The sequence below is a fragment of the Lacerta agilis genome, chromosome 12 (genome assembly GCF_009819535.1).
Source record: "Lacerta agilis isolate rLacAgi1 chromosome 12, rLacAgi1.pri, whole genome shotgun sequence".
Classification (NCBI taxonomy): Eukaryota; Metazoa; Chordata; class Lepidosauria; order Squamata; family Lacertidae; genus Lacerta; species Lacerta agilis.
In genome coordinates this window covers 894,076-918,439 of record NC_046323.1, presented here as the reverse complement: position 1 = coordinate 918,439, position 24,364 = coordinate 894,076, and the positions used below count along the sequence as shown (strand labels likewise).

The following is a 24,364-nucleotide window of genomic DNA, read 5'->3' as shown; positions in this document are numbered from 1 at the left end:
AGAAACCAAGCAGCACATCCAGTTTGGGCCCAGTTATTTCATAAGTCCAACGGCACTTTCCAGAGACAGGCAGATGCCAGTCACAAGCATGTTCTGTGCTAAACTGTCCTGAATGTTGGCTGCCCTGGGTAGAAATAATTAAGATACCAGAGAATTAAAGTGGAACACATCCGTGGGTCCTGTTTGTTTGTTTGTTTGTTTGTTTAGTATTTCATTTGCTCTCTGGATGGTTAATGTAATTTATAAAACTCAAAATAAAATTTCAATAAAAGTTAAAGCCAAGATGGATCACAGCCGCAAACAGCTGTGAACACCGACTGCCGTACTAAAATGAGCATAATACACAGTAGTAGTGCATGCTGTGCACACAGAAAACCTTCAGGCCAGTTACCGAAATCTCTAGGTGGGCTCAGAGACATTTGTTCCTGGGTGTTGCTGCCAGTCAGCAGAGCACACAGATGGACCCAGTGGTCTCCTTGGGGATAAGGCAGTTTTCTACATTCCTCCTTCATACGCCATCCAGTGAAGCAAAAGCGCGCATGTGCTGAAATGTTTGCAATAGCTCCATTTAATTAATTGCTTTAAAAGCAAGAGTTGTATCAACTTGGAATTATTTAATGAGTGGATGGCCCCAATTTCTTCTCGTAGGAATACATGAGAGCAAGCGCGATCTTTGGCTCAGCTTTAGCAGCTCTGTTCTTTGGATCCCAAATGACTTAATGATGGCGCTTGAATTTCCCATAAATCTTCCCTAATGGAAAGGAGCGGGAAAGAGAGCTTCAGTCTTGCCTGGTTCTTGGACGCAACACCCCCCCCCCTTTTCTCCTCCTGCCCAACTTAATGGCAATATATACTCCACCCCAGACACTTCATCAGAAGCTACAGACAGTTGAGGCTCAGCTGCCTGCCAAAGCCATAAATTCTAGCAGCCCTCCCTGAGAGACCCGGGCATTTCAAGCTGCTCTGCGCAGCCCTGAGCAGAATTTTAATGCCATAGAGAAGCAGGAAGATGAGGATAAGCAAAGGCAGGCGCTGCTCTCCCATGGAAAGGCCGTCTTTCTCCAAAAGATCATTCCTAGAAATTCTGCCTGTGTGGAGTTATCGGGAGCAATTTCAGAAGGGAGGGAGAAGGCACGGTAATAGCTATTTCCTTGGTGCTTCTCTGGGTCTCCCTCGCCCTCTCTCTCACACGCTGTAACTGGGGAGGGGGGAGAGCAGCCACTTTCTCTAACTGCTGTTTCAAGCCGTCTGAAATTGAAGCTAATTTGGTCCTCTGGAAATCTGGGTATATTTCAAATAAATACAAGCAATATATAAATGTATGTACCTGAAGAGAGATTGGTGTTAGTACAGTATTTAAAACAGTTAGTATTCTGCCACTAAATTCACCGGCACATACCCTCCAACATTTCTCAGATGAATATAGGGACACCCCATTCCATAATGATGATTTTACTTCTTATACCCCCACACATCTTACTGGGTTGCGCCAGCCACTCTGGGCAGCTTCCAACGTACCGGTATATAAAAACATGAAACAATTCCCTACACAGAGCTGCCTTCAGATGATTTAGGGCAGGGGTAGGCAACCTAAGGCCCGTGGGCTGGATGCGGCCCAATCACCTTCTCAATCCGGCCCACAGACAGTCTGGGAATCAGCGTGTTTTTACACGAGTAGAATTTTTATTTAAAATGCATCTCTGGGTTATTTGTTCATAAAACTTCCTCCAGCATCAAATGCTTGATTTGGCCTGGAAGGACCTCTGAGTGGGCAACGGAAGGCTTGTGATATTAACAGACTACCAGTACATTGCAGGGCTGCTGCAAACTCCTCTTTCTCTCTCCTCTCTCACTATAGCCTTCCTACTTGCAATAAGGGTACAGCAATGAACTATACCCCACGGTGGCTGCATGCGACTCTGTCAGCGCAACCTGCAATGTGGGTGCGAATGCAAGGAATAACGCTGCAGGATTGTTGTGAGCTACCTTCTCAGTTTCAGGCAAACCTGCAATAGGGGTTTTATAGTTATGGACAACATTGCAGGGTTGTAAACCACTTAGAACCAGGAAGGGCAGGATATAAACGTAATCAATCAATAAATCCTATTCAGTGTTGAACTACACTTCAGGGTTGGCATAAGTCACTCTCTTCTAGAAATAGCCCACAATTTGGGGACAATGAGCTGCTTTTGCCTTGCAATTGGCATTGGCATTGGCATGGTTATATTTTTGAAATGTTTCATACTACATCAGGCATCCCCAACCTTCGGCCCTCCAAATGTTTTGGACTACAATTCCCATCATCCCTGATCACTGGTCCTGTTAGCTAGGGATCATGGGAATTGTAGGCCAAAACATCTTGAGGGCCGCAGGTTGGGGGTGCCTGTATACATACTACATAAGCAGCAGGACCTCTTCTCTTTGCTAACATTAGTGCTTTGGGGGGGGGGGGAGTAGACACACTTTTCCCCAATCCCCAACATTAAATTCTAAAGGCTTGTATTTGGCAGCTTTAAATTTGGCACCAATTTGAATTTGGTTAAACCACTGAGCCTAGGGCTTGTCAATCAGAAGGTCAGCGGTTCAAATCCCCACAACAGGGTGAGCTCCCGTTGCTCAGTCCCTGCTCCTGCCCACCTAGCAGTTTGAAAGCACGTCAAGTGCAAGTAGATAAATAGGTACCACTCCGGTGGGAAGGCAAACTGTGTTTCCGTGCGCTGCTCTGGTTCACCAGAAGCAGCTTAGTCATGTTGGCCACAGAAGCTGTACGCCGGCTCCCTCGGCCAATAAAGCGAGATGAGCGCCACAACCCCAGAGTCATCTGTGACTGGACTTAACAGTCAGGGGCCCCTTTAGCTTTACCTTTACAAGTCCCTCTAGGATTTGTTCCATTTGAGAAGTCCACAGTGCAGCTGATCCCTCCCACAAGTGGGACTTGCTTTCAGCCTTGACTGCAAGCCCTGCTGGGATTGACTGCACTTGGGAGAGATTGTATCAGAAACTCCAAAATGCAGCTAATCCCTGCTGAATGCAGCACAGATTTTTTCTTTTGCAACCATACATTGCAAAAGAATCTTCCTTTGCAGTCCTAGTTTGTTTTTATTATTAAAGCTGGAGCTAGAAAGAAACAAGAGGACTGTGATCACCCGATTTCATATGACTTCCCTGCCCATTTGTCAAAATGGCCCATGGAAGGTGATCCAGCTCCCCACACTGAATGTGCACCTAGAAGTTCAGCTGTCAGGTATACAGCATTGGGTGCAACTGACTCCCTGGTGACATACACTTGATGGGCAACCTGGATTTGCCCTGCATTGTGTGTGAAATGGCCCTCCATGGACTGCCTTTTTCATAGAATCATAGAGTTGGAAGAGACCACAAGGGCCATCTAGTCCAACCTCCTGCCAAGCAGGAAACACCATCAACGCATTCCTGGCAGATGGCTGTCAAGCCTCCGCTTAAAGGCCTCCAAGGGAGGAGACTCCACCACACTCCTTGGCAGGAAATTCCACTGCCAAACAGCTCTCACTGTCAGGAAGTTCTTCCTAATGTTTAGGAGGAATCTTCTTTCTTGTAGTTTGAATCCATTGCCCCGTGTCCACTTCTCTGGAGCAGCAGAAGACAACCTTTCTCCCTCCTCTAGATGACATCCTTTTATATATTTGAACATGGCTATCATATCACCCCTTAACCTTCTCTTCTCCAGGCTAAACATACCCAGCTCCCTAAGCCATTTCACATAAGGCATCGTTTCCAGGCCTTTGTCCATTTTGGTTGCCCTCTTCTGGACACGTTCCAGCTTGTCAGTATCCTTCTTGAACTGTGGTGCCCAGAACTGGACACAGTACTCCAGGTGAGGTCTGACCAGAGCGGAATACAGTGGTACTATTACTTCCCTTGATCTAGACGCTATACTCCTATTGATGCAGCCCAGAATTGCATTGGCTTTTTTAGCTGCTGCATCACACTGTTGACTCATGTCAAGTTTATGGTCTACCAAGACTCCTAGATCCTTTTCACATGTACTGCTCTCAAGCCAGGTGTCACCCATCCTGTATTTGTGCCTTTCCTTTTTTTTGCCCAAGTGTAGTACTTTACATTTCTCCCTGTTAAAATTCATCTTGTTTGCTTTGGCCCAGTTCTCTAATCTGTTAAGGTCATTTTGAAGTGTGATCCTGTCCTCTGGGGTATTAGCCACCCCTCCCAATTTGGTGTCATCTGCAAACTTGATCAGGATGCCCTCAAGCCCATCATCCAAGTCATTGATAAAGATGTTGAATAAGACTGGGCCCAAGACAGAACCCTGTGGCACCCCACTAGTCACTTCTCTCCAGGATGAAGAGGAGCCATTCATGAGCACCCTTTGGGTTCGGTCAGTCAGCCAGTTACAAATCCACTGAATGGTAGCATTGTCTAGCCCACATTTTACCAGCTTCTTTACAAGAATATCATGGGGCACCCTGTCAAAGGCCTTGCTGAAATCAATATAGGCTACGTCCACAGCGTTCCCTTCATCTACCAAGCTTGTAATTCTGTCAAAAAATGAGATCAGATTGGTCTGACATGACTTATTTTTCAGAAACCCATGCTGACTTTTAGTGATCACAGTATTCCTTTCTAGGTGCTCACAGACCGTTTGCTTAATGATCTGCTCTAGAATCTTTCCTGGTATTGATGTCAGGCTGACTGGGCGGTAATTGTTTGGGTCTTCTCTTTTCCCCTTTTTGAAAATAGGGACAACATTTGCCCTCCTCCAGTCTGCTGGCACTTCGCCTGTTCTCCAGGAATTCTCAAAGATTACTGCCAGTGGTTCTGAAATCACCTCTGCCAGTTCTTTTAATACTCTTGGATGTAGTTCATCTGGCCCTGGAGACTTGAATACATCTAAACTAGCCAAGTATTCTTGTACTACCTCCTTACTTATTCTGGGCTGCTTTTCCCATCTGAATCATCTGCTCCATATTCTTCAGGTTGGGCATTTTTTTCATTTTTGGAGAAGACTGAGGCAAAGAAGGCATTGAGGAGTTCTGCCCTTTCTCTGTCTCCTGTTCGCATTTCACCATCTTCTCCTCTAAGTGACCCCACTGTTTCCTTGTTCTTTCTTTTGCTACGGACATACCCATAAAATCCCCTCTTATTGCTTTTAACCTCTCTAGCAAGCCTGAGTTCATTCTGTGCTTTAGCTTTTCTGACTTTGTCTCTACACGTGCTGGATATTTGTTTGAATTCCTCTCTGGTGATTTCCCCCCTTTTCCATTTTTTGTACATATCCCTTTTAAATCTTAACTCAGTTAAAAGTTCTTTAGATAGCCAACCTGGCTTCTTTAGGCACCTTCCATGTTTTCGTCTCATTGGTACTGCTTGAAGTTGTGCTTTTAATATCTCCCTTTTAACAAATTCCCACCCATCATGAACTCCCTTCCCTTTTGCACAACTCACTCCTTAATGAAGAGACCATTATGTGTCCTTGTGTGTAAACTGCAGCTGTGATCAGTGAGAGAAGGAAGCTGGTGCCCTCTTTCATATATCTTACATGAAGCACTCATCTAGAAGGCCTGTCACTGGAGGCTGATTCATGTGCGCAACTTTCCCATAAAAGCATTTTCCTGCCACCAAAGCAGGCAATCCTTTGGGTCCATTACTGGTGACTGTATATCTTTGCGCTTGAGTTTGGTGAGTATTCAGCTTGCTCTTCTTTCCTTAACAGGTGAATTGTAAGCTCTGCTCATAAAACTCTATTGGAGACAATAACTTAAACAAGCATAACCAGTATATCAGCCATCCTTCTCTGTGGTCAAGCTAGGCAAGCAGCGAGATTGCGGAATACATTACCAGAAGGGGGAAGGGGGTGCGCCATATGAACAACGTGCTCTATATCACTTTGGAAAATTTGATGTACGACATTGTTGGCTCTGCACGAATATCTACTGCATTGTGACTTCCAGGGCAGAAGCTGTGGCCGACCAGGGCCCCTTACCAATATTCCCATTCATTTGTCATGTTTCAGGAAAGGAAGTTATGGTCCATTCACTTCCAGAGATGAAAAGGGAAACAGACAGCCAATATTCCACCCAGTTGCTCTGCAAGAAGTAAATCTGTTCCTGTCTTCCAGCAGGTTGGCCAGTTAATGTTCAGCCACTGGGAGGACTGTCAAGCACTTAGCTCTCAAAAATAAAAATAAAACAACCTCAATTCAGAATCTAAACTTTAAAAAATATGTTACTTGATTAAGACCCAAGACTGCCTGGAGCTGTTGCTTCAGAACTACAAGATCCTGACTTAAATCGGTTTGCGCTTTGCTTTGTCAGAGGGTAACAGTTTGTGCATGGCCAACAGTTTGCCCTGAGTCCGCTACCTTCTTGGCTTGCTCTTGGTGCTTCTGGTGGTCATGGGAGCCAGGCTCCAAGGAGATGCTGTCAGGCCACCACCATTGGGAGTTGCTGATATGTGAGGCGCATGAGAGCAAAACATGGCCGGTGCGCATGGGAGAGATGTTTCACCTCAAGTGTTCTGCTTTGCATGGATTTTGAGTTTACATAGTAATGCGTGTCCCCAGATGGGGACTTACATGACCTGCAAATTTCAAAAATTGGTGAAACTGAGGGTGCAATCATAACACCTGGTGTTGATGCCTGGGGGGGGGGTGAGATTAGGATGGCACACAGGCCCCTCTCTGTCTATGGAAAAGGGGCATAGCCTCCAAAGGCAGCAGGACCTCAGATGTGACAGAGCACTCCATCCTCCCCGCAGAGCTCCTGCTAGGATTCCTCTATAAAGACATGGTAAAATGCAATCTGAGTTGAAGCATGTATGGAAAATAATTGTGAAAATTGGCATGCCGTAGATAGAAAGGATAACCAGATTGGCATAGTAGGAGAACTGGGTTCATATTTCTCCTGCCTGTTGCAAGTATGCTGAGCTGTAAGACTGAAGAGACAAATGATGTAATCCAAACAGGATAAGCAAGAGCACGCTTCCTCAAACTTGGCCCTTCAGATGTTTTGAGACTACAATTCCCATCATCCCTGACCATTGGTCCTGCTATCTAGGAATCATGGGAGTTGTAGGCCAAAAACATCTGGAGGGCCGAGGTTGAGGAAGCCTGAGCAAGAGGAAGGGAGACCCACAAGCTGGGCTGAGCAGGGACAGCCCAGCCATTAGCCAGGAGGCTGTTGACAGTTGAGAAGGTGGCTGCCAGCGTGTGAGATGCATGCCTAGAAGGCAAGTCTGATAACTGAGCAAAGAACAAGCAGAATAGGGAGCGTTTGTTTCCCTCTTCCCCCAACCCCCTACCGCAAGGCTACCCACGTTTTCTGCAACAGAACAAGCTTAGCAGATTGCCATGTTTTGTGAGCTGCATCAAGCCAGGGGTTGGCCAAGCAGAGTTTTGACATCTGTGGAATGTCAGAGAAAAGAAACAAGGAGGAAGATGGAGGTTGACTCAAAAACATGTGCTCTGTTTTAAAGTTTCACTTTGAACAGACAACTCTGAAGAAACAGCTATATTTTATCTCCAATTTTTGTGATTTTGATCTATTCCTTTGGTCAGGCTTCTAATTTGCAGAACCCTGGATCAGATTCTCATGGTCATTTTTATCCTGCTGTTATTTCCATAAGGTGGATCCTGTTTATGCCCCTGTAAAATATGCAGTGAGACATGTTCCTATGGAATGTCGTCCAGGTCAGAGAGGAGCAACTAATGGCCTGCAAGCCAGATTTGGTACTTGAGGCCATTTTTTTCTGGTTCCCGATAGCTCTGCTGCATTTTAATCCAATAATAGAGAAACATTTGCCCAGAGTCCCATTTGTAACAAAAGCCTGTTTAGACAGCATTTTAAAACATTAGTTTTCTTAGCACAATCAGAATTTATTTGTGCTTTTATGGATATTTTTGTTGATTTATTTTTATATGTTGCATTCTGCCTTGCTATATTTTTTATGGAAGTGCAGATTATACATTTGTAAATGAATGAATAAATGAACTCTGTCCTGAGTAGTCCTGGGAGTATTATTTAGGTATTATTTTATTATTCAGGGAAGTGGTGGTGGTAATATAATGGCTGACCTAAGACCCCCAGCTGAGATTTTAATCAGGGATTTCTTAGTTCATAGACAAGGCTCTTAACCAAACATTAGTTAGTTCCTCAGTGTTCCTCAATAAAACCTTTAATTTTCAGCCTTTTAAAATTTATTTTTATTTATTTATTCATTCATTCAACTTATACACTGCCCTATACCTGGAGGTCTCAGGGCAGTTCACAACATGACCACAACATATAAAATCAATCCAAAAGCAATAATCCAATAAACCCCCCCCCCAAAAAAAGAACCACATTCTAAAAGGGTGTTGGATGTCAATAAGTTCAACCAAAAGCCTGGTTAAAAAGGAACATTTTTGCCGGGCGCCTAAAGGTGTATACTGAAGGCACCAGGCGAATGTTCCTGGGGAGAGCATTCCAGAGATGGGGAGCCACTGCAGAGAAGGCCTGTTCTCATGTTGCCACCCTCCAGACCTCTCAATGAGGAGGCACACGAAGAAGGGCTTCGGAAGATTATCTCAAGGTCCGGGTAGGTTCATATGGAAAGAGACGGTCCATCAGGTATTGTGGTCCTGAGCCATTTAAGGCTTTATAGGACAAAACCAGCATTTTGAATTGGGCCCAGAAAGTATTTGGCAGCCAGTGCAGTTGGACCAGAATTGGTGTAATATGCTCAAGCCGTCTCACTCCGGAGAGCAACCTGGCCGCTGAATTCTGCACTAGCTGAAGTTTCCGAAGTGTCTTCAGAGGCATCTCTATGTATAATGCATTGCAGTAATCTAGCCTTGAGCACAGTCAGCAGTAGTTAGGCTATCCCTGTCCTGATAGGGGCATAGCTGGGCCACCAGCTGAAGCTGATAGAAGGCACTCCGGGCCACTGAGGCCACGTGAGCCTCAAACAACAGCAAAGGATCCCAGCGGACACCCAAGCTATGAACCCCATCAAGAGCAGGTGACCTCCCACCCATCTGGTCTAGGGAACCCCCCACCAACAGTGCCTCAGTCTTATCTGGCTTGAGCTTCAGTTTGTTGGCTCTCATCCGGTCCATTACCGAGGCAAGACACTGGTCCAGCACTTCCACTGCCTCACCTGGAGATGTAAAGGAGAAATAGGACTGAGTGTCATCAGTATATTGCTGACAACGTACTCCAAACCTCTGGATAACCCCACCCAGCTGTTTCATGTAGATCAGACATGTTCAACCGGTTGACCGCAGCAGACAGTTAGATCCCCAGGGTGATTGCGGTTGATCGCAGATGATCTTTGTCGATTGGTCGAGGAATGTCACCACCCCCGTCGCTAGGTCCCTCTGCTGCAGCTGTTGTTGTTCAGTCAATTAAGCCCAACGCGAAGTTGCCTCCCCCCCCCAAAAAAAAGCTCAACAACTCTGGGCAATCTCTCCCTGCCTCCAGTTAGCCGCCACCTTCCACCCACCCCACCTACGCTCCTCTTCCCTCCAATGACAATGGGTAGATCACTGACAGTTTTTTATAGTGGGAGTAGATCGCAGTCCCTTGGGAGTTGGGTGTGCCTGATGTAGATGTTCAACAGCATAGGGGATAGGATTGAGTCCTGCACAACCCCACATTGAAGGTTCCACAGGGCTGAAAAGCACTCCCTAAGTAGCACCTTCTGGGACCGACCATCCAAGTAGGATTGGAACCACCGCAAAGCAGTGCCACCCAACCCTAGTTCGGTGATTTATGTTGTTCCATATAAATATCAAATATACTAGTCTGTATACTGAACTTTCTTTCTGGAATATACTATTTTGGTTTTGCTAGATGAGGCCATGGAAGTGTCCGTTTTGGCTGTCCAGCGGTATAAATTGGCTTAAAAAGAAGAGGGAAAGCATGGGTATTTCTAAGTGAGGGGCTAAATAAAGGCCATGGTGTAAATAATAACTCGTGCTTTTTCTTGTGCACCAGGTGCCGATCTTCCTTACAATGGTCAAGTGATTGGAGGTGGTGTTAACAGGAATTCAGCAATTATTGGAGGTAAGTAAGTACATGTCCCGCCTTTCAGAAGGGAATGTTGATTTCTATGCCAATAAGATATGATGTTTGCAAGTATCTTTTCAAATACCTAATTTAAAACACACATATAATTTCCAAGGCCAAGCTAGCAAAGAGAAAAGGATTTTCAACTCTATTTGTCTTTTGTTTTAAAATGCTTAGTTTCCCAGAACTGTTAGGACAGAGTGCATAATAAGAAATGGAAATAAAGACATTTAATTATGAAGCAGTACATGGCAGGTAGTTTGAATTCGGGTGGCATATCCTGCTACATTCAGCATGTAAACTGGCTGTGCTGGGAGCAAACAGCACAGTCTGCACTGGGCATCCCACCCACCAGCCCAGCATGGTGCTGCTCTGTCCGCAGGGTTTGGCCTTGCCGTGGAATCAATCTGCCGCTGTATTTGGGGCCAGGGAGGAATTTGCCTGCAGATAGGTTGGGCCCACTGGGGGTTTTGCCTTCCTCATAGCAACTGTCACAACTCTTGGCAGAAACAGGCATTGGGGACTCAGCTATACAACTGCAAATAAAATGTTTAAAATGTGTTGTAAAGCGCAACATACAAATGTGACACTAGATGGCAAAAGTGAGCTATCCAGGTTCAAATTTCAGGGTACCCCAGTGAAGGCGTCGAGGGGGAAGGTTTCTGTCCAAAGAGCCAGATGGTGGCTATTGGGCTGTAAAGATAAAGGGACCCCTGACCGTTAGGTCCAGTCGCAGACGACTCTGGGGTTGCGGCGCACATCTTGCTTTACTGGCTGAGGGAGCCAGCGTACAGCTTCCGGGTCATGTGGCCAGCATGACTAAGCCACTTCTGGCGAACCAGAGCAGCGCACAAAAACGCCGCTTACCTTCCCGCCGGAGCAGTACCTACTTATCTACTTGCACTTTGACATGCTTTCAAACTGCTAGGTGGGCAGGAGCAGGGACTGAGCAACGGGAGCTCACCCCGTCGCAGGGATTTGAACCGCCGGCCTTCTGATCAGCAAGCCCAAGATCATCTTGGGGGGATCCTTAACCCAGGACCAACTGTGATGGAGTAATCAGCCAGCAACTGAGCTGGTTGATTCAGCATACACCCCCAATGCCTATGCCACACTATAGTTAGAATTAAGAGTGTCATGAAGCGGCTCTCCCAATTAGGTCCTGTGGCGTGAAGTGCAACACTCTGCGGTGTCAGCTGCACAATCCCCACTCAACCATTTGCCAGTTAATGGACATGCGTTAAGAACGAAGCAATAAGACGGGAGGCGTTCTCTGTTACCATGAGAGAAGTTGCAGAGACAATATTGTAGCCATGTCATATCATACAGTATATGAAAACTAAACTGTTTGCTCATTTGTTTTTGAATCTGAAACCTTCCGCCTTTCTCTCTCTGTTAGGTGTCATTGCCGTTGTGATCTTCACCATCCTCTGCATCCTTGTCTTCCTCATCCGCTACATGTTCCGCCACAAGGGAACTTACCACACCAATGAAGCCAAGGGGGCAGAATCTGCAGAGAGCGCTGACGCAGCCATTATCAGCAACGACCCCAATTTTACTGAGACCATTGACGAGAGCAAAAAGGAGTGGCTGATCTGAAACTGGAAGCAGAAAGAAAGGCCGATGGCTTGGGGAAAGGGGGTGGGGAGGGGGAGGGGAAGACTTTTACAGCAAGAAGAAGAGAGATCTCTTGCAGACTCTTGAACAAATCTAGTTTTTAAAAAAGATCAGCACAACCGGAGGAGCAAGTGACAAGCGACCATTAGGACTGGAGGTGCCACAGCATTTCAGAAAAGGACTTTTTAACATTGGTTTACTGTGAATTTGCCCTTCTTGTATCCATCTAAACTAAGAGCATAATTTAAGAGGTTCACACTTGTCAGTCACCACCTGTCTTCTTTGTCTGTGGCTGGAGGTGTTCAGAAATACCTGTGGAAACAGGGACCACTTTTCTATATTTTTTTTAGAAGCCCTTTAGAATGTAAATACTTCTCTCCTGAGAACAGCAAAGCAATCCTAAAGCCTGAGACCGTTCTTCTCTAGCATTCTTGCATAGATAATTTCCTAGAAAGGATGTTGTATTCACATACAGTGTCAATGATTGTTATTTTAATGCATGGTTAAACGTTTCCACTTGGGTGAATCTACACTATAGATTTAAAATGGTTTAACAGTCACCTCCTCTCCCAGAGAATTCAGGGAACTGTGGGGAAGCCTAGGAATTTACCAGTGTCCCATCTGATCACCTTGTATGGGAGCTGCTGCATCATGGCTCAGTCATATCAAATGCTTGAGGAATCTATAGCGCAGTTCCTTCCCTTCCCCAATGGCTCCAGTTCCTGGGAGGCCTGATTCTGGCATCTTAAGGGGTGGGTTCCTCCCATGTGAACTTTAAACTTCCAGTATTACTGCCTGATGCAGGACAGAACCATGCTGCAATGGCTCCCACAATTTTAAGTTTAGCCCTAGCAGATAATCTTAGCTTCCTCACTGAAGTACAGCTTTCTGGATTCGTGGGGGGAGGGTAGAGAGAACATGATTGTTTAAAAAGATTAAAGCTGGTACACATTTGTAGTGTAGATCTGCCTGCAGAGAGCAAGAAACTGGGAGCATAGGAAGCACTTGAGAGAAAACCACATTTGCCTGTTTCAGTTGCCTGCCATCTGTGCAGCACCTTCAGATCTCTGTCTGCTAAGGGCACATAATGATGATTGTGTAAAAGTACTTAACAATAATGTTTAAAAACTCCTCATATTATCATCCTTGTAGTTGTCAGAGAAGAGTATCATAAGGCACAGGAATCCTTAGTTAATTTCTTGCTGAGATCTGAAGAAAGAGCTTTCCATTTGACTCTGTAATGACTCTGCTGACCTGAAGTCCTCATGCCACATCTGCTCCACCTGTGACATAATGGCACATGCTATACGTATGTAGACATAAGCATTGCAGTAGGGAATTAGAACCAGATTTTAGACATTTTTGCTTCTGTTTCTTATATATAGGCAGCTGCAGAAGTACTGATCTTGGAGATTTCATGTAAAACACAACATACTGCTGAATTCTTCTCTTCTCCTTTGCAATTTCCCAATGGAGCACTTTTGAAGGATATCTGTGAAGCAGTTTTCTCCCAAGATGAGAGGCAGAAATTAAGAGATCAAATAGTCCTGTGTGCAGAGAGAGCTGCAGAATTGCACAGTCCTAGAGCATGCCTTTTCTTTAAAGCACAGATATCCCTGGTCTTTCTCATTATCTCTGTTCACGCAATTGGAAGGCAGCCAAGGCAAAAGTCAGTGCTTCAGGGACATGGGTCATATAGATCAGCTGAAATTTACACCTCTCTGAAATGGGGAAAGCTGGGGCCAAGTCATACACCTTTAAGTGATGGAAAGCTATGGTTGAGTGAAAGTGCTGTCTCAGCTCCGGCATGTGGCTTGAGGTTTCTTACAATGCAGTTTCCACCAGTGGAGTTCTGCTTAGTGAATTATAAACTGGTTTAACCAACGGAACTTTCCCCAAGAACATTGGAAATGGCAGTTCTATATGGAGGAGTTCTTTGTAGTGTGACCATAGCTCTTTCATTCAACAGCAGCATCCTTGGATTCCTTTGGCAAGAATCTGGTTTAAGTTTCTTTAATCACCACATCCTTTGATAACAGCCACCTTTGACTGACCTTGGGAAAGGGCCCCTCCTTTGCAGTAGACAGAATTAGTCAATGATTCTGTTGAATGACAGGTGATTTTTTTAAAAAAGAATTCCCAATGCTGATTGAGGAGATTCTACACTGACAAAGCCTTATGGAAAGTTGTATAGTACAACCTTAATGAAGATATATGATTGTATGGCCTCTTGCTTATTATGTATTTTAAAAAAATGAATTATTTCTTGTGAAAAGTTTTTTGCTTATGACGGCTGTGGATCCATGTAATTCATCTCACAATTTTGGTATGCACAGCTTTGAAACATTTCTATATCAACTACGTCTGAGAAAGAATGATGGGGAAATCAAAAATTAACTGTAGCTCAACATACTAAAGACTAATATTCTCTTTTAGCTGAATCCTCACTTTATTTTTCTTGTGTACAGAAGGGAGTGAAATTGTTTATATTTATTACAAAAGCTTTGCAAACAGGAGAGAATTTCATTTAGAAATATTTTATCGTACCATCTATGTCTGCCTTCTGAATCACTTTGCTGGCCTGGATGGGAAAGCTGGGGGCAGCCAGAAGGTGCTTGAGGGCTCTGCCACATTTCTTCTAGGAACAAGGCCCACACATTCCCATTCACCCGGAGATCCCACTGAGGAATATCACTGTGCGCCAGTTTTACGAAGCCACTAGTGCATTTGTGACAGCAGCAACTAACGCCAAGCCCTTTCTGTCCTTTTGTAGCTATTTGCATCTCCTGCCGCCAGTATGCCTCCCACTACGGAAAGTGGCATAGTCTGCCATGTTTAACCAGTTTGGGAGCCAAGAATTATCCGTGGTTGTAAACAGGGAGAAATGAGCAGCAACAAATCCACAACATGCCTATCATTTGGTGGCTTAATGACTCACCTGAAAAGATCCACCTGGTTTCCTTTTCCCATTTTCATATCCTGATGGGAGCTTTTCATTATCATAACTGATTTATTACTTCCCCCTTCTTGTGGCTTTGGGTTTTTATAAAGAGTTATTCAGCAAGAAGGAAAGTAAGTGATGTAAACTTGTTTTATGGCAGCTTTCTCAGTCAACAAAGATACCTTTCTAATCCAAAAAGCTGTTCTTTTATTAATTTTTGAAGTTGTGATCCTTGTGAAAACCACATTTTAATTTTTCTTTTTTGAAAGGCAGACAGAATGGAGAGGGAGGTAGAGTGAATTAGATAAGGCAGATTCACATTCATGCCCATATCGGTTTCTTTTTTTATATTTCTCTTGAGTCTTTTAGGCAACAGTTAAAGACAGTAGCACAGCGGACGTGCCTTGGGGCATCAGCATGGTTAGAGGCAGCATTTGAGAACCAAACAAACTGATGCCTGTGCGGGCAACCATTTTTTTCTACTTCATTTTGCACTCGGGAGTTGGGTATGACTGGTGGCAGACCTTTCCCCCTCCACATACCCAATTACAGAATTGCAGGTTTCAACGGGGAATGTTCAGATGGACCCTGTGCGCGCACACACGCAACCCCTCTGCATCATCTAGGTGCATAGAAGTTTGCTGCTTGCGTTGCCGTTCCCTCCACCCTGCCTCCCCCACGGCAACACAAAAAGAACCCCTGCACAGAGTTTCCATGGCTGAGCCAAAAGTGTCCACCACCTGGCAGCTTGGGTCTTACCAGCTGGTCCTTGCATTAACTTGCTCCGAGGCTTTGGGGCTTCCGTGTGGTCTGGTGAATACAGCGTCACACTTGGGACCAGGAAAAGCGACAGGCAAATATCTTCTGGGCTGTGGAGCTCAATAGGTGAACTTGGGCTACTTTCCATGTCTCAGCCTAGTCTACATCTCAGGTTTTCTGTTAGATAAAATGGGACGGTCCTCTTATAAACATCCTCAACACCTAGCTAGGAGGAATGGTGGAGAGGTGGTTACCCAAGTACATTTAGAGATCTCTGAAACCCAGTAACCACAGATAGGGCTACGGTACAATTGTGATGACACAGTTCTTGAATTTTTAGGTGTGTGTAAAAAATAGTTGCAGTAAGGAAGGAAGACAGTGGTTGGTGAGGAGAGATTTGTCTCTGTCCCTGCTGTGCACCTGGAGTCTGGGAAGAAGGGGAATCTTCACTTGCATGAAACAAATATTTTGTTTGTTCTTTATTTTAATTATTTCCTCTGCCACAATTGGAATCAACCTTTCTTTTGAATGTTAAATTGCACACACTATTCTGCATTGTTTTTGGATCTTAAACTGAGGAGGAATGACAAATTAACATTCATGAGCTGCAAAAAAAGAAAAACAGCATATATATCTTGGTCACTCATAATTATATACAGTTTCTATAATTTATCAGTATAACCACATTTAACACTGACATTTAGCACTATTACCTAGCCTGCAACAGTGGCATTCACTAAACGAGGTCACTTGAAACCTCAGGAAAATATCGATTAGTGATACAACATAGTGTAGGCCGTGTCATTATTAATCTCAATAAAATACTCCTTTAATAGACTCTAAAGATTTAATGAAGCTTCATCAGGCATGTTAAAGGTGGACGTTGCTGTTTCTGGGCAAGAAGAATTAGAAATGATTAGATTTGTGTGCCAGAATTCTATGCACATTTAAATGGAGGTAAAAAATCAGAGGGACGCATTTCTGAGTAGCAATCTCAAGGCTACTCATAAGTAAGTCCCATTGAGTTCAGTGGTGTTTACTCCCAGAGAAGTATCTATAGGATTGCAGTGTTGGTTTAGTGAAAGTGGTGTGAAGGCAACATTTTCTAGCCTGAAAATCAATGCCTAACATAGTTGATTGTGATGGGAGCCTCGCATGATGACTGGGCAGCACATCCAAGTTTCTGGCCCAGGCATGGAGCAGGTGGCCTGATGCTGCCTTTAATCATAAAGCAGGGGTGGGGGGGGGGAGGCATCATAAATGTGCCACGTGAAGGAAGCTCCCTGGACCTCAGAGGGGCTGGTGTGATGTTCTGAGTAGACAGAGGCTCATATTTAGAGTATGCTCTCGTGCAGTGAAAACTACCCAGTTTATTGTGGCACAAGCTCTTTACAGCAAGACATGGTTTCATCAGGCACCTTCAGCTGCCCCACTGCAAAGTGCCAACTACACAGTGCTAACCATGTCAGGATGAACTCAATGGGAATGGCTTCCAGGCTGGAAGTCCGTCAGCTGGTGTTGGTAGTAGCGCCTGCCCTGTGGAACGCCCTCCCACCAGATGTCAAGGAAACAAACAGCAAATAAATAAACAACTATCTGACTTTTAGAAGACATCTGAAGGCAGCCCTGTTTAGGGAAGTTTTTTATGTCTGGTGTTGCTATTATTATTTTAATTTTATTATTATCTCATGAGATGAGACCGCGGCAGTGGTGCCGAGACATTCAGTGCGCAGCAGGCTTGCCTTTCGGTGCTGCCCAGAGCCCACACATGCTGTGCTGCATGTTCCTAGCCACCTGGGTGACCCCTGTCTCGTGGGTAGCACAGGGCAAGCAGAGCCACATTTGGGTTGGACTGCTCTGCAAGCAAGCTCTCCTTCAGCCTCTCCATTCATGCAGCATTTGCTTGTGGATGGAGAGAGGAGAGACTCTCAGACCCGCCAAGTGTCCCTATTTTCCACGGACACCCCTAATTTAGAGAAGCTGTCCTGGTTTCTGATTTGATCCCGGAATGTCCCAGTTTTCCTCAGGACGTCCTTATTTTCACTGGAGGGTATGGAATTATTCAACCCCTGAGCCATCTGAAGGCAATCCTGTATAGGAAAGTTTTTTAAAAATGTTTAATATTTTATTGTGTTATTAATATATGTTGGAAGCTCCCCAGAGTGGTTGGTGCAACCCAGTAAGATGTGTGGGGTATAAATAGTAAAATTATCATTATGGAATGGGACGTCCCTATTTTCGTCTGAGAAACGTTGGAGGGTATGGACTCTGCTTACTGCTGCGCTTCTGCTGATGCAGTACCATTTGCTGTGGTGCCAGCCAGACGAGGAAGAAGAGTCAGAAGAGAGACCACCACCTCCCCCCCCCCCACACACAGCTGGCTCTGCCCTGCTGAAGAAGATGGCTCACTCCTTTCTCTGGCAGTGCTGGTGGGCCTGTGGGGTGGAGGGGAGCCAATGGAGAGAGGGGCAGCAGCCAGAGGCTGTATCAGTGGTGGAAAAACAGCCATGAAGTAAATGGGGGCTGAGAGGGAAGTCCTGAGTGCAGATGTGGGGATAACAGCAACAGCAGGCAGACCAAGGGACTCCCAGCTCCTGCCTAATGGGAGGGTCAGCCCTGGGTGTCTGCAAGCCCAGTTCCCTCGTGGGGCAGCAAGGGTTGTTAGACAGTGGAACAGTCTCCCACGGGAAATTCGGGGCTCTCCTGCCTTGGAGGTTTTTAAGCAGAGGTTGGATGGCCATCTGCCACGGATGCTTTAGCTGAGTTTCCTGCATAGCGGAGGGTTGGACTCGATGACTCTCAGGGGTCCCTTCCAACTCTATGATTCTATCCTTCTTGCTATGGCAGGGTAGCTCTTAACATTGCCTCTCAGCACATTTTCCTTTCTACTTTGCCCAATATTTTCTGGGCGATAGCAATGATTATGGGACCCCTCCCCAACCACCAGCTGTAGCATGGACTGAGTCAAGGAATCCCAGTACTCCTTTGGATGGCCTTTCTGTCTGTACACTGGCAGATAGAGATTTAGGTGTGTGCTTCTTGGGGCCTCTCAACTCTGAAGAGCATCTCACACAGGGACTTCATTTTTCCAGGCACACCTGATTCGCACATGATCACCCAGACAGTTTGGGAGTCACCATTCTTAAAGTGAGGGGGGAGGGTTCAATTGGGGGAGGGAAAGTTATAAAGTTTATAAGATTTCAAAATTCAGATGATGTGAATTTAATGTTTCAGCAATATTCAACAAGGACAGAAAGGGACATTCTTGTTAGAATGTCCGCATTAGGAACCAATCTGAAATGCCAAAGGAAATAGAAATATTTGTATAATAAATGTCAGTTACTGTGTTCCATATTTGATTTGGAATACAGTTTGTGACTCCAGAATTCAGTGATGCAGATTTGGAATACAGGACAGGATTCACATACCTAGTGACCACTTTCATTGAAGGCCCTGAGCAAGGACTTCTGCTTGTGCACTGGGGCATCCCCCACTGCAGCCCTGAAAGTGGCTCTGGGGAGGGGTCCAGGAAACCCCTAGCATAGTGCATGGAGGGAGGAGAGGACGGTCATTTGTCAGGCGAACTGAAGTGCAGACAGAACATTCATCATGGTTCCATGCTTCTGCCCAAGGGCTGCAGGGTACACCCTGTATCATCATCATCAGGCCCAAACAGAGGGGGGGGGGTCATATGGGCCACTTGGCTCGGGCCTCCGATTCCAAAGGGGGCCTCGGTCAGCATATTCACAATCGCTCACCATTATTTAAATGTAAATATTTAAACAATCCTTTTCCCTATGTATTTTTAAAAAGCACTATTGTTTATATACTTACTTATATATAAGACTTCGGAGATCCCCAGGGTAAAAAAGGGGGGGCACATTATCTACCTGGCCCGGTCCTCTGCCCAGCTCTGCAAGGACTTGATCCATAGTAGACAAATGTTGCTTGTATGTAGATAGATAGATAGATAGATAGATAGATAGATAGATAGATAGATAGATAGATAGCTTTAACAGTTTCTTAGCATTTTCTTAAAGCGATAGGCTATCCATTTTGGGGCCCTGGGGCCCCTCCCACAAGGAATACCTCCAAAAAAGCACACTGTGGAGGAGAGTTTCCTGGCTCCCTCTCAAAGAAGAATTCAAACTCAGGCTGCAGTGTCTACCAAAATCTTTAATGCTCAAATCAGTGCAATACGTGGGCAAAATGCCATTAAAAGGCACAGCAGGTGCTACACCTAGCCAAGCAAGCAAAGACATGGATCCAGGAATGACACACACCCCAGTTTAGGAGCGAACTCCTCTTAAGCCCCCCCCCCCCCAAAAAAATTGAGGGGGCCGGGAAACTCACCCCCAACGTTGATGGGCATTGCCATTTAATGGTGTGTGCCGTGTCATGTGACTATGTAGGGCAGGGCTTACTGCCCCCCCGACCCCCATATTTTATTCAAGTTGGCACCACAGCAACCCTGTTATTAGGGAGTGGTGCCGGTACTAATTTCTCATCCATGCGCAATGATCCTATGTTGAAAACAAACACATTTGTATCCACTGTATCAATGCGCCAAGGGACTTTTTTATGTGTCATTATGACTGACAGGTGGTGGAAGGAGCGAGCCAGAGTCTAGTGAGTGAGACTGTCCCTGGCTGTAATACCGGTTTTAGTCCTCTCACTGGTCAGAGCTGAAGTTGTTATTTACAACTTTAAAAAGAGATACAACAAATTTTCACTTGATCTCCACAGTTGGCAATTGTAAATGTTGCTTGTGGATAGATAGATAGATAGATAGATAGAGAAAGAGATAGATAGATAGATAGATAGATAGATAGATAGATAGATAGATAGCTTAATTCGGTAACTCCCTAAAAAGTGTTAGGAGAGGCAATACATTTTAAATTAAAAGGAAACTGAAAGAAAATAGAAGTCCAACAAAGAATTAATCATAATAAAACAGGGACAGTAGATTGTAGACAGATTATGGACTTTGAGAAAGCCCCCAAAAGAAAGCTTAGCCAAATTTAAACTGAAATCTCATGAAAATACCAAGATGAAGATTTTAAAGAGAATCAAGAAAAGCAGATACACCTGATGACTAGAAAAGCCAAGGGAAAACTAAGACAAATGAAAGAACGTGAGGGGCAAAATCAAGTTTATTTACCTTTCGACCAACAAGTCTTTGGATGTACGAAGGAGCAGAGGAAAGGGTAGGTGGATATGAAGTCTGCTTCAAGCAGAGTGAAGAATAATTGCAGAAAATAGAAGGCTTTTCTTTTAAAAGGCAACTAGAGAAGCCGTTTCATAAAAAGAAGGCTGCCGTTTCTGTTGCTAAAGTTATTATTATCATTATTACTGTTATTATTTATTTAATTTCTATACTGCCCTATACCCGAAGGTCTAAGGGCGGTTCACATAAAATATCCAATACACAAAATCAAAACAAAAAGAACAACCCAATAACGGGTCACCAGAGCATAGACAACAGTAGCCATGCGATCCCTGTCCAGAGAGGGGCGTATCCAGACAGGGGCACCAGCCGAAGCTGATGGAAGGCACTCCGGGTGGCTGAGCGATTTCTCTTCTCTCTCGACAGAGGTCACTGTACAGGGCGACCAAGGCAGTTTCTGTGCCAAAAGCAGGCCTAAACCCTGATTGAAATGGATCCAGAAAAGAGCCCCTGGATCTGGACTGCGACCACTCGCTCCAGAACCTCACTTCAGAAGTTGGAAAAACCAAGACTGGTAAGATTTTAACACAGGTAAGACTTAGAAGTGAGAAGGGTAGGGGGATCCAGAGGGAAAGAAAGCTGTGCATGTGATAAAGAGCAAAGCAGAGGGGCAGAAGACAACATAGTTCCATTTAATTCCATGTTAGCTCCAGTTGCCTTTGCAGCCATTTTGTGATAGCTTCTTGGGAACTAGAGATAAGCTCCTTCGCTAATGGGCAGAACTTCATTTTATTTATAATGTGGCTTCCAAGGAGTAGGCCTAGTGGTGGGGGAAGCAAAAAGGGAGAAATAACTGAAAAAGCCGCAAGGAGCAGCAGCAAAAAACAACCAACCAAGGGTGAGAGTATTATACCTAATTGTAGTTACTGGGCAACTGTAGAAGAGGCATTTTGAGGGTGAGTCTACTGACGGCAATGGTAGAGGCGGCCTGGTAGAGGCCTTGGAGTGAGTAGAGGTTTTCACCATTTTGCTGGCCATTTTTTAAGGGGGAAAAGTCCAGCAAACGTTTAAGCACAAACATATTCAGAATTAGGAAGGATGAGCCTTGACCATTTTTTTCCTGTACATAAAGGGCAGAAGATTTTGTCTGCTAATGGTAAGGCTGAAATGATTGAGAAAATATTTGAAATCTTATGAATCCTGACTCTCTGGCCATTTTGACTCATACATAAGGGGGTGGCTGATTGTTCCACTAATGACCAGAGCGGGGCACACAAAATCATGTCTGTTTAATGCAGGGAACATGATCCATAAATGCTGAGACTTTATTAGAAATTTCATTTGACCCAAATTGTCTTTTTGGTGAAAACTTTCATGATAGGGTTGAGAGTTGCTGGGTTTCCAACAAATATTAAAATTTGGATCCTCGCCAGTACTTCTGTTCCTAAGGCAATATATTTTAAAAACCTGGTGTAGCAGACTGCTTCCTCTCATTGGGTTACCTTCAACTGCAATTGTAGCTTTTATTTAAAAAACTTTTGAATTATCAGAGGTGGCGATAGGCACTAATAACTAACAAGTAATCTCTAAATGCTCTATCGTAATTATAGCAGCAATACAGTTGTGTGTCTTCTGGCTGAAGGTCCACTAGGTGAGTATCTTGTGCTTGGCTGAGGAGAAAATCTCTGTTGTGTTCTGCCTGCAACTCTTTGTACAAAGATTCTTTCAGGTCGCAGTGAGGGGGACCATTCAAGCACCCGGAGCCTGTTGGAGAAAAGGTAGGCTCTAAATGGAAAAATACATCAAATATGCAAACTAAATATTCCAAAGAGCTTGTATTGAGCCATGTTGGTTCTTCAATCACTTTTTCAGAAGAGCTGCGAACTCAAAAGCCTAATGCAGTCGCTCTCCGTGCTTCTACCTGGAGGGACTTCTCTTGTCGGGACACCACTGCAGGGGAGGCCCTTTCCCGTGCCGCCACCACACAATAAGGTACATCTTTTGGTGGGACAGCCATGCTTGTTTTGTTGCAGCTCTTTTTTTTACAGACCTCACAGAGCTACCTGTGCCGGAAGCAGATCTGCTGCATTGCCAAGTAAGAGGCAGTGTCAGAGCTCTTGATACATCAAGTGAACATCTGCAGTGTAGGATTGAGAGACACCTGCGTCTTGACTGCGCTGCTTTAGGTAACCGGCTGTTTTTGCTCCTGTGTCTGGAGGGGAGGGCTGCTGAAGACCCTAGTCTCTTCCAGGTGCATCTCAGGGACACGAGAAATAGAATTTTGCAAGCCTTCAGGAAACTTGACGGCAAGTGAACTTCACACTCCACGATTCGGTCATCTTTTTCAGTACAATCCTTTTGTGCTGGCCTCTCCATTTCCCCCCGCTTGATCTCTTCACAGTTCTGTCCAAGAGCCCACCACCCTCAGGTGAAGCCAGCTCTTCCTGCAGAAGTCAGGTCAGTAAGGACAGCTGTGTTCAAAAAACATTTCTCTGGAATTGGTGGGAAAGGGCCGGGGACAAACTAATGAGTCCAGATTGCTTTTCACAGACCAGCAGAAGGAACCTCCAGGCCCATGGATTCACACTTCAGAGGGACAAACGAAAAGGTGAGCATAAAGGCAGAGTTTGAAGACTGGGACCAGTCTCTCTGTTCTGCCCTGCAAATTAATTGCAGTGAACATGGCACTCTTGTGACTTAACCACATCTAGGTGAATATCCCTTGCTTGGCAAGGGATAAAACCTCGATTGTGTTCTGTCTGCAACTTCATAACTCTTAAGGGTTTTCTTTTTTCCTGAGAGAACATTCTGTATTCAGAGTGTTCTCTCAGGTTTTGCTTTTCACCTTGTTGCATTGGCAAAAAAAAGCAAAAGACGCTGGTGGTCGGCGCTCCTGGGTTCCAGGACGGGGTTCAAGCCCCTGCAGTGTCCCTGCTTACTTCCAATGCAACCTCTCTCTCTCTCCCCCCCCCTTAAGAGCTAAATGAAGCAAGGTCACTGGTGTGTGTCTAAGACAAGGTGGATTACATGGGTGCTTCCCATCCTAGCACTCCTTGCCATAGGGAACAAAAAACTTACTTCTTTTATATATATAGGACTGCCTCTTAATTTTGCATTGTTTGTATAGGCAGTAACTTAAATATACAAACATTCTTGTACATTTTATGCTCCTTATCGCTACCCCCAACATCTGTGAGCTGAGGATCCCTTTCCCATCATCATCATTGGCCGAGCTTGCGCTGGGCTCCCTGGCCCCTGACCCTGAGCCCCACAAAGAAGGGATCAGCAAGGAATTGGGCGTGATGGAGGACATCTTGCATGTGTGAGTATTGGCCAGGCACCCCCTTCTCCAAGAAGCAATGTGTGGTGGCAGTCGGGGCAGATGGTGGGCTCTGAGTCCTGGGTGCAGCCTGCTGGAAGGTCTGCCCAAGAGACAAGGTGGCACCATAATGGATGGCATGTTGGACTTGAACCAGGGTTTAAACAACAACAACAATTTTATTATTTGTTCCCCGCCCATCTGACCAGGTTGCCTCAGCCACTCTGGGCAGCTTCCAATAGATATAAAAATATAGAACACTAGCTGGCCCGGCCACGCATTGCTGTGGGTTTTTTTCCTTTTTTAAATTCTGACCCCGAAAGTATTCTGGAAGCTCCTGTTTTCGTTCTTTCCTATCCCTCTAGAGCAGGGGTCAGCAACCTTTTTCAGCCGTGGGCCGGTCCACTGTCCCTCAGACCATGTGAATGAACGAATTCCTATGCCCCACAAATAACCCAGAGATGCATTTTACATAATAGAACACATTGGTCAGTGGTATTGATCACTTGGGACTGTGTGTG

The 24,364-nt window shown here is 45.1% G+C and overlaps 1 protein-coding gene across 1 annotated transcript in view; it reads left to right on the top strand.

Moving 5' to 3' along the window:
• The window catches only part of CNTNAP2 (contactin associated protein 2), a 936,385-nt gene extending 922,293 nt beyond the window's left edge, over positions 1–14,092 (top strand). The window contains exons 23-24 of the mRNA XM_033166345.1: positions 9,969–10,037; positions 11,440–14,092. Of these exons, the coding sequence (XP_033022236.1) occupies positions 9,969–10,037; positions 11,440–11,639 (269 nt within the window). The 3' untranslated portion in view covers positions 11,640–14,092. The remainder of the gene's footprint in view (positions 1–9,968; positions 10,038–11,439) is intronic.
• Positions 14,093–24,364: the final 10,272 nt, after the last annotated feature.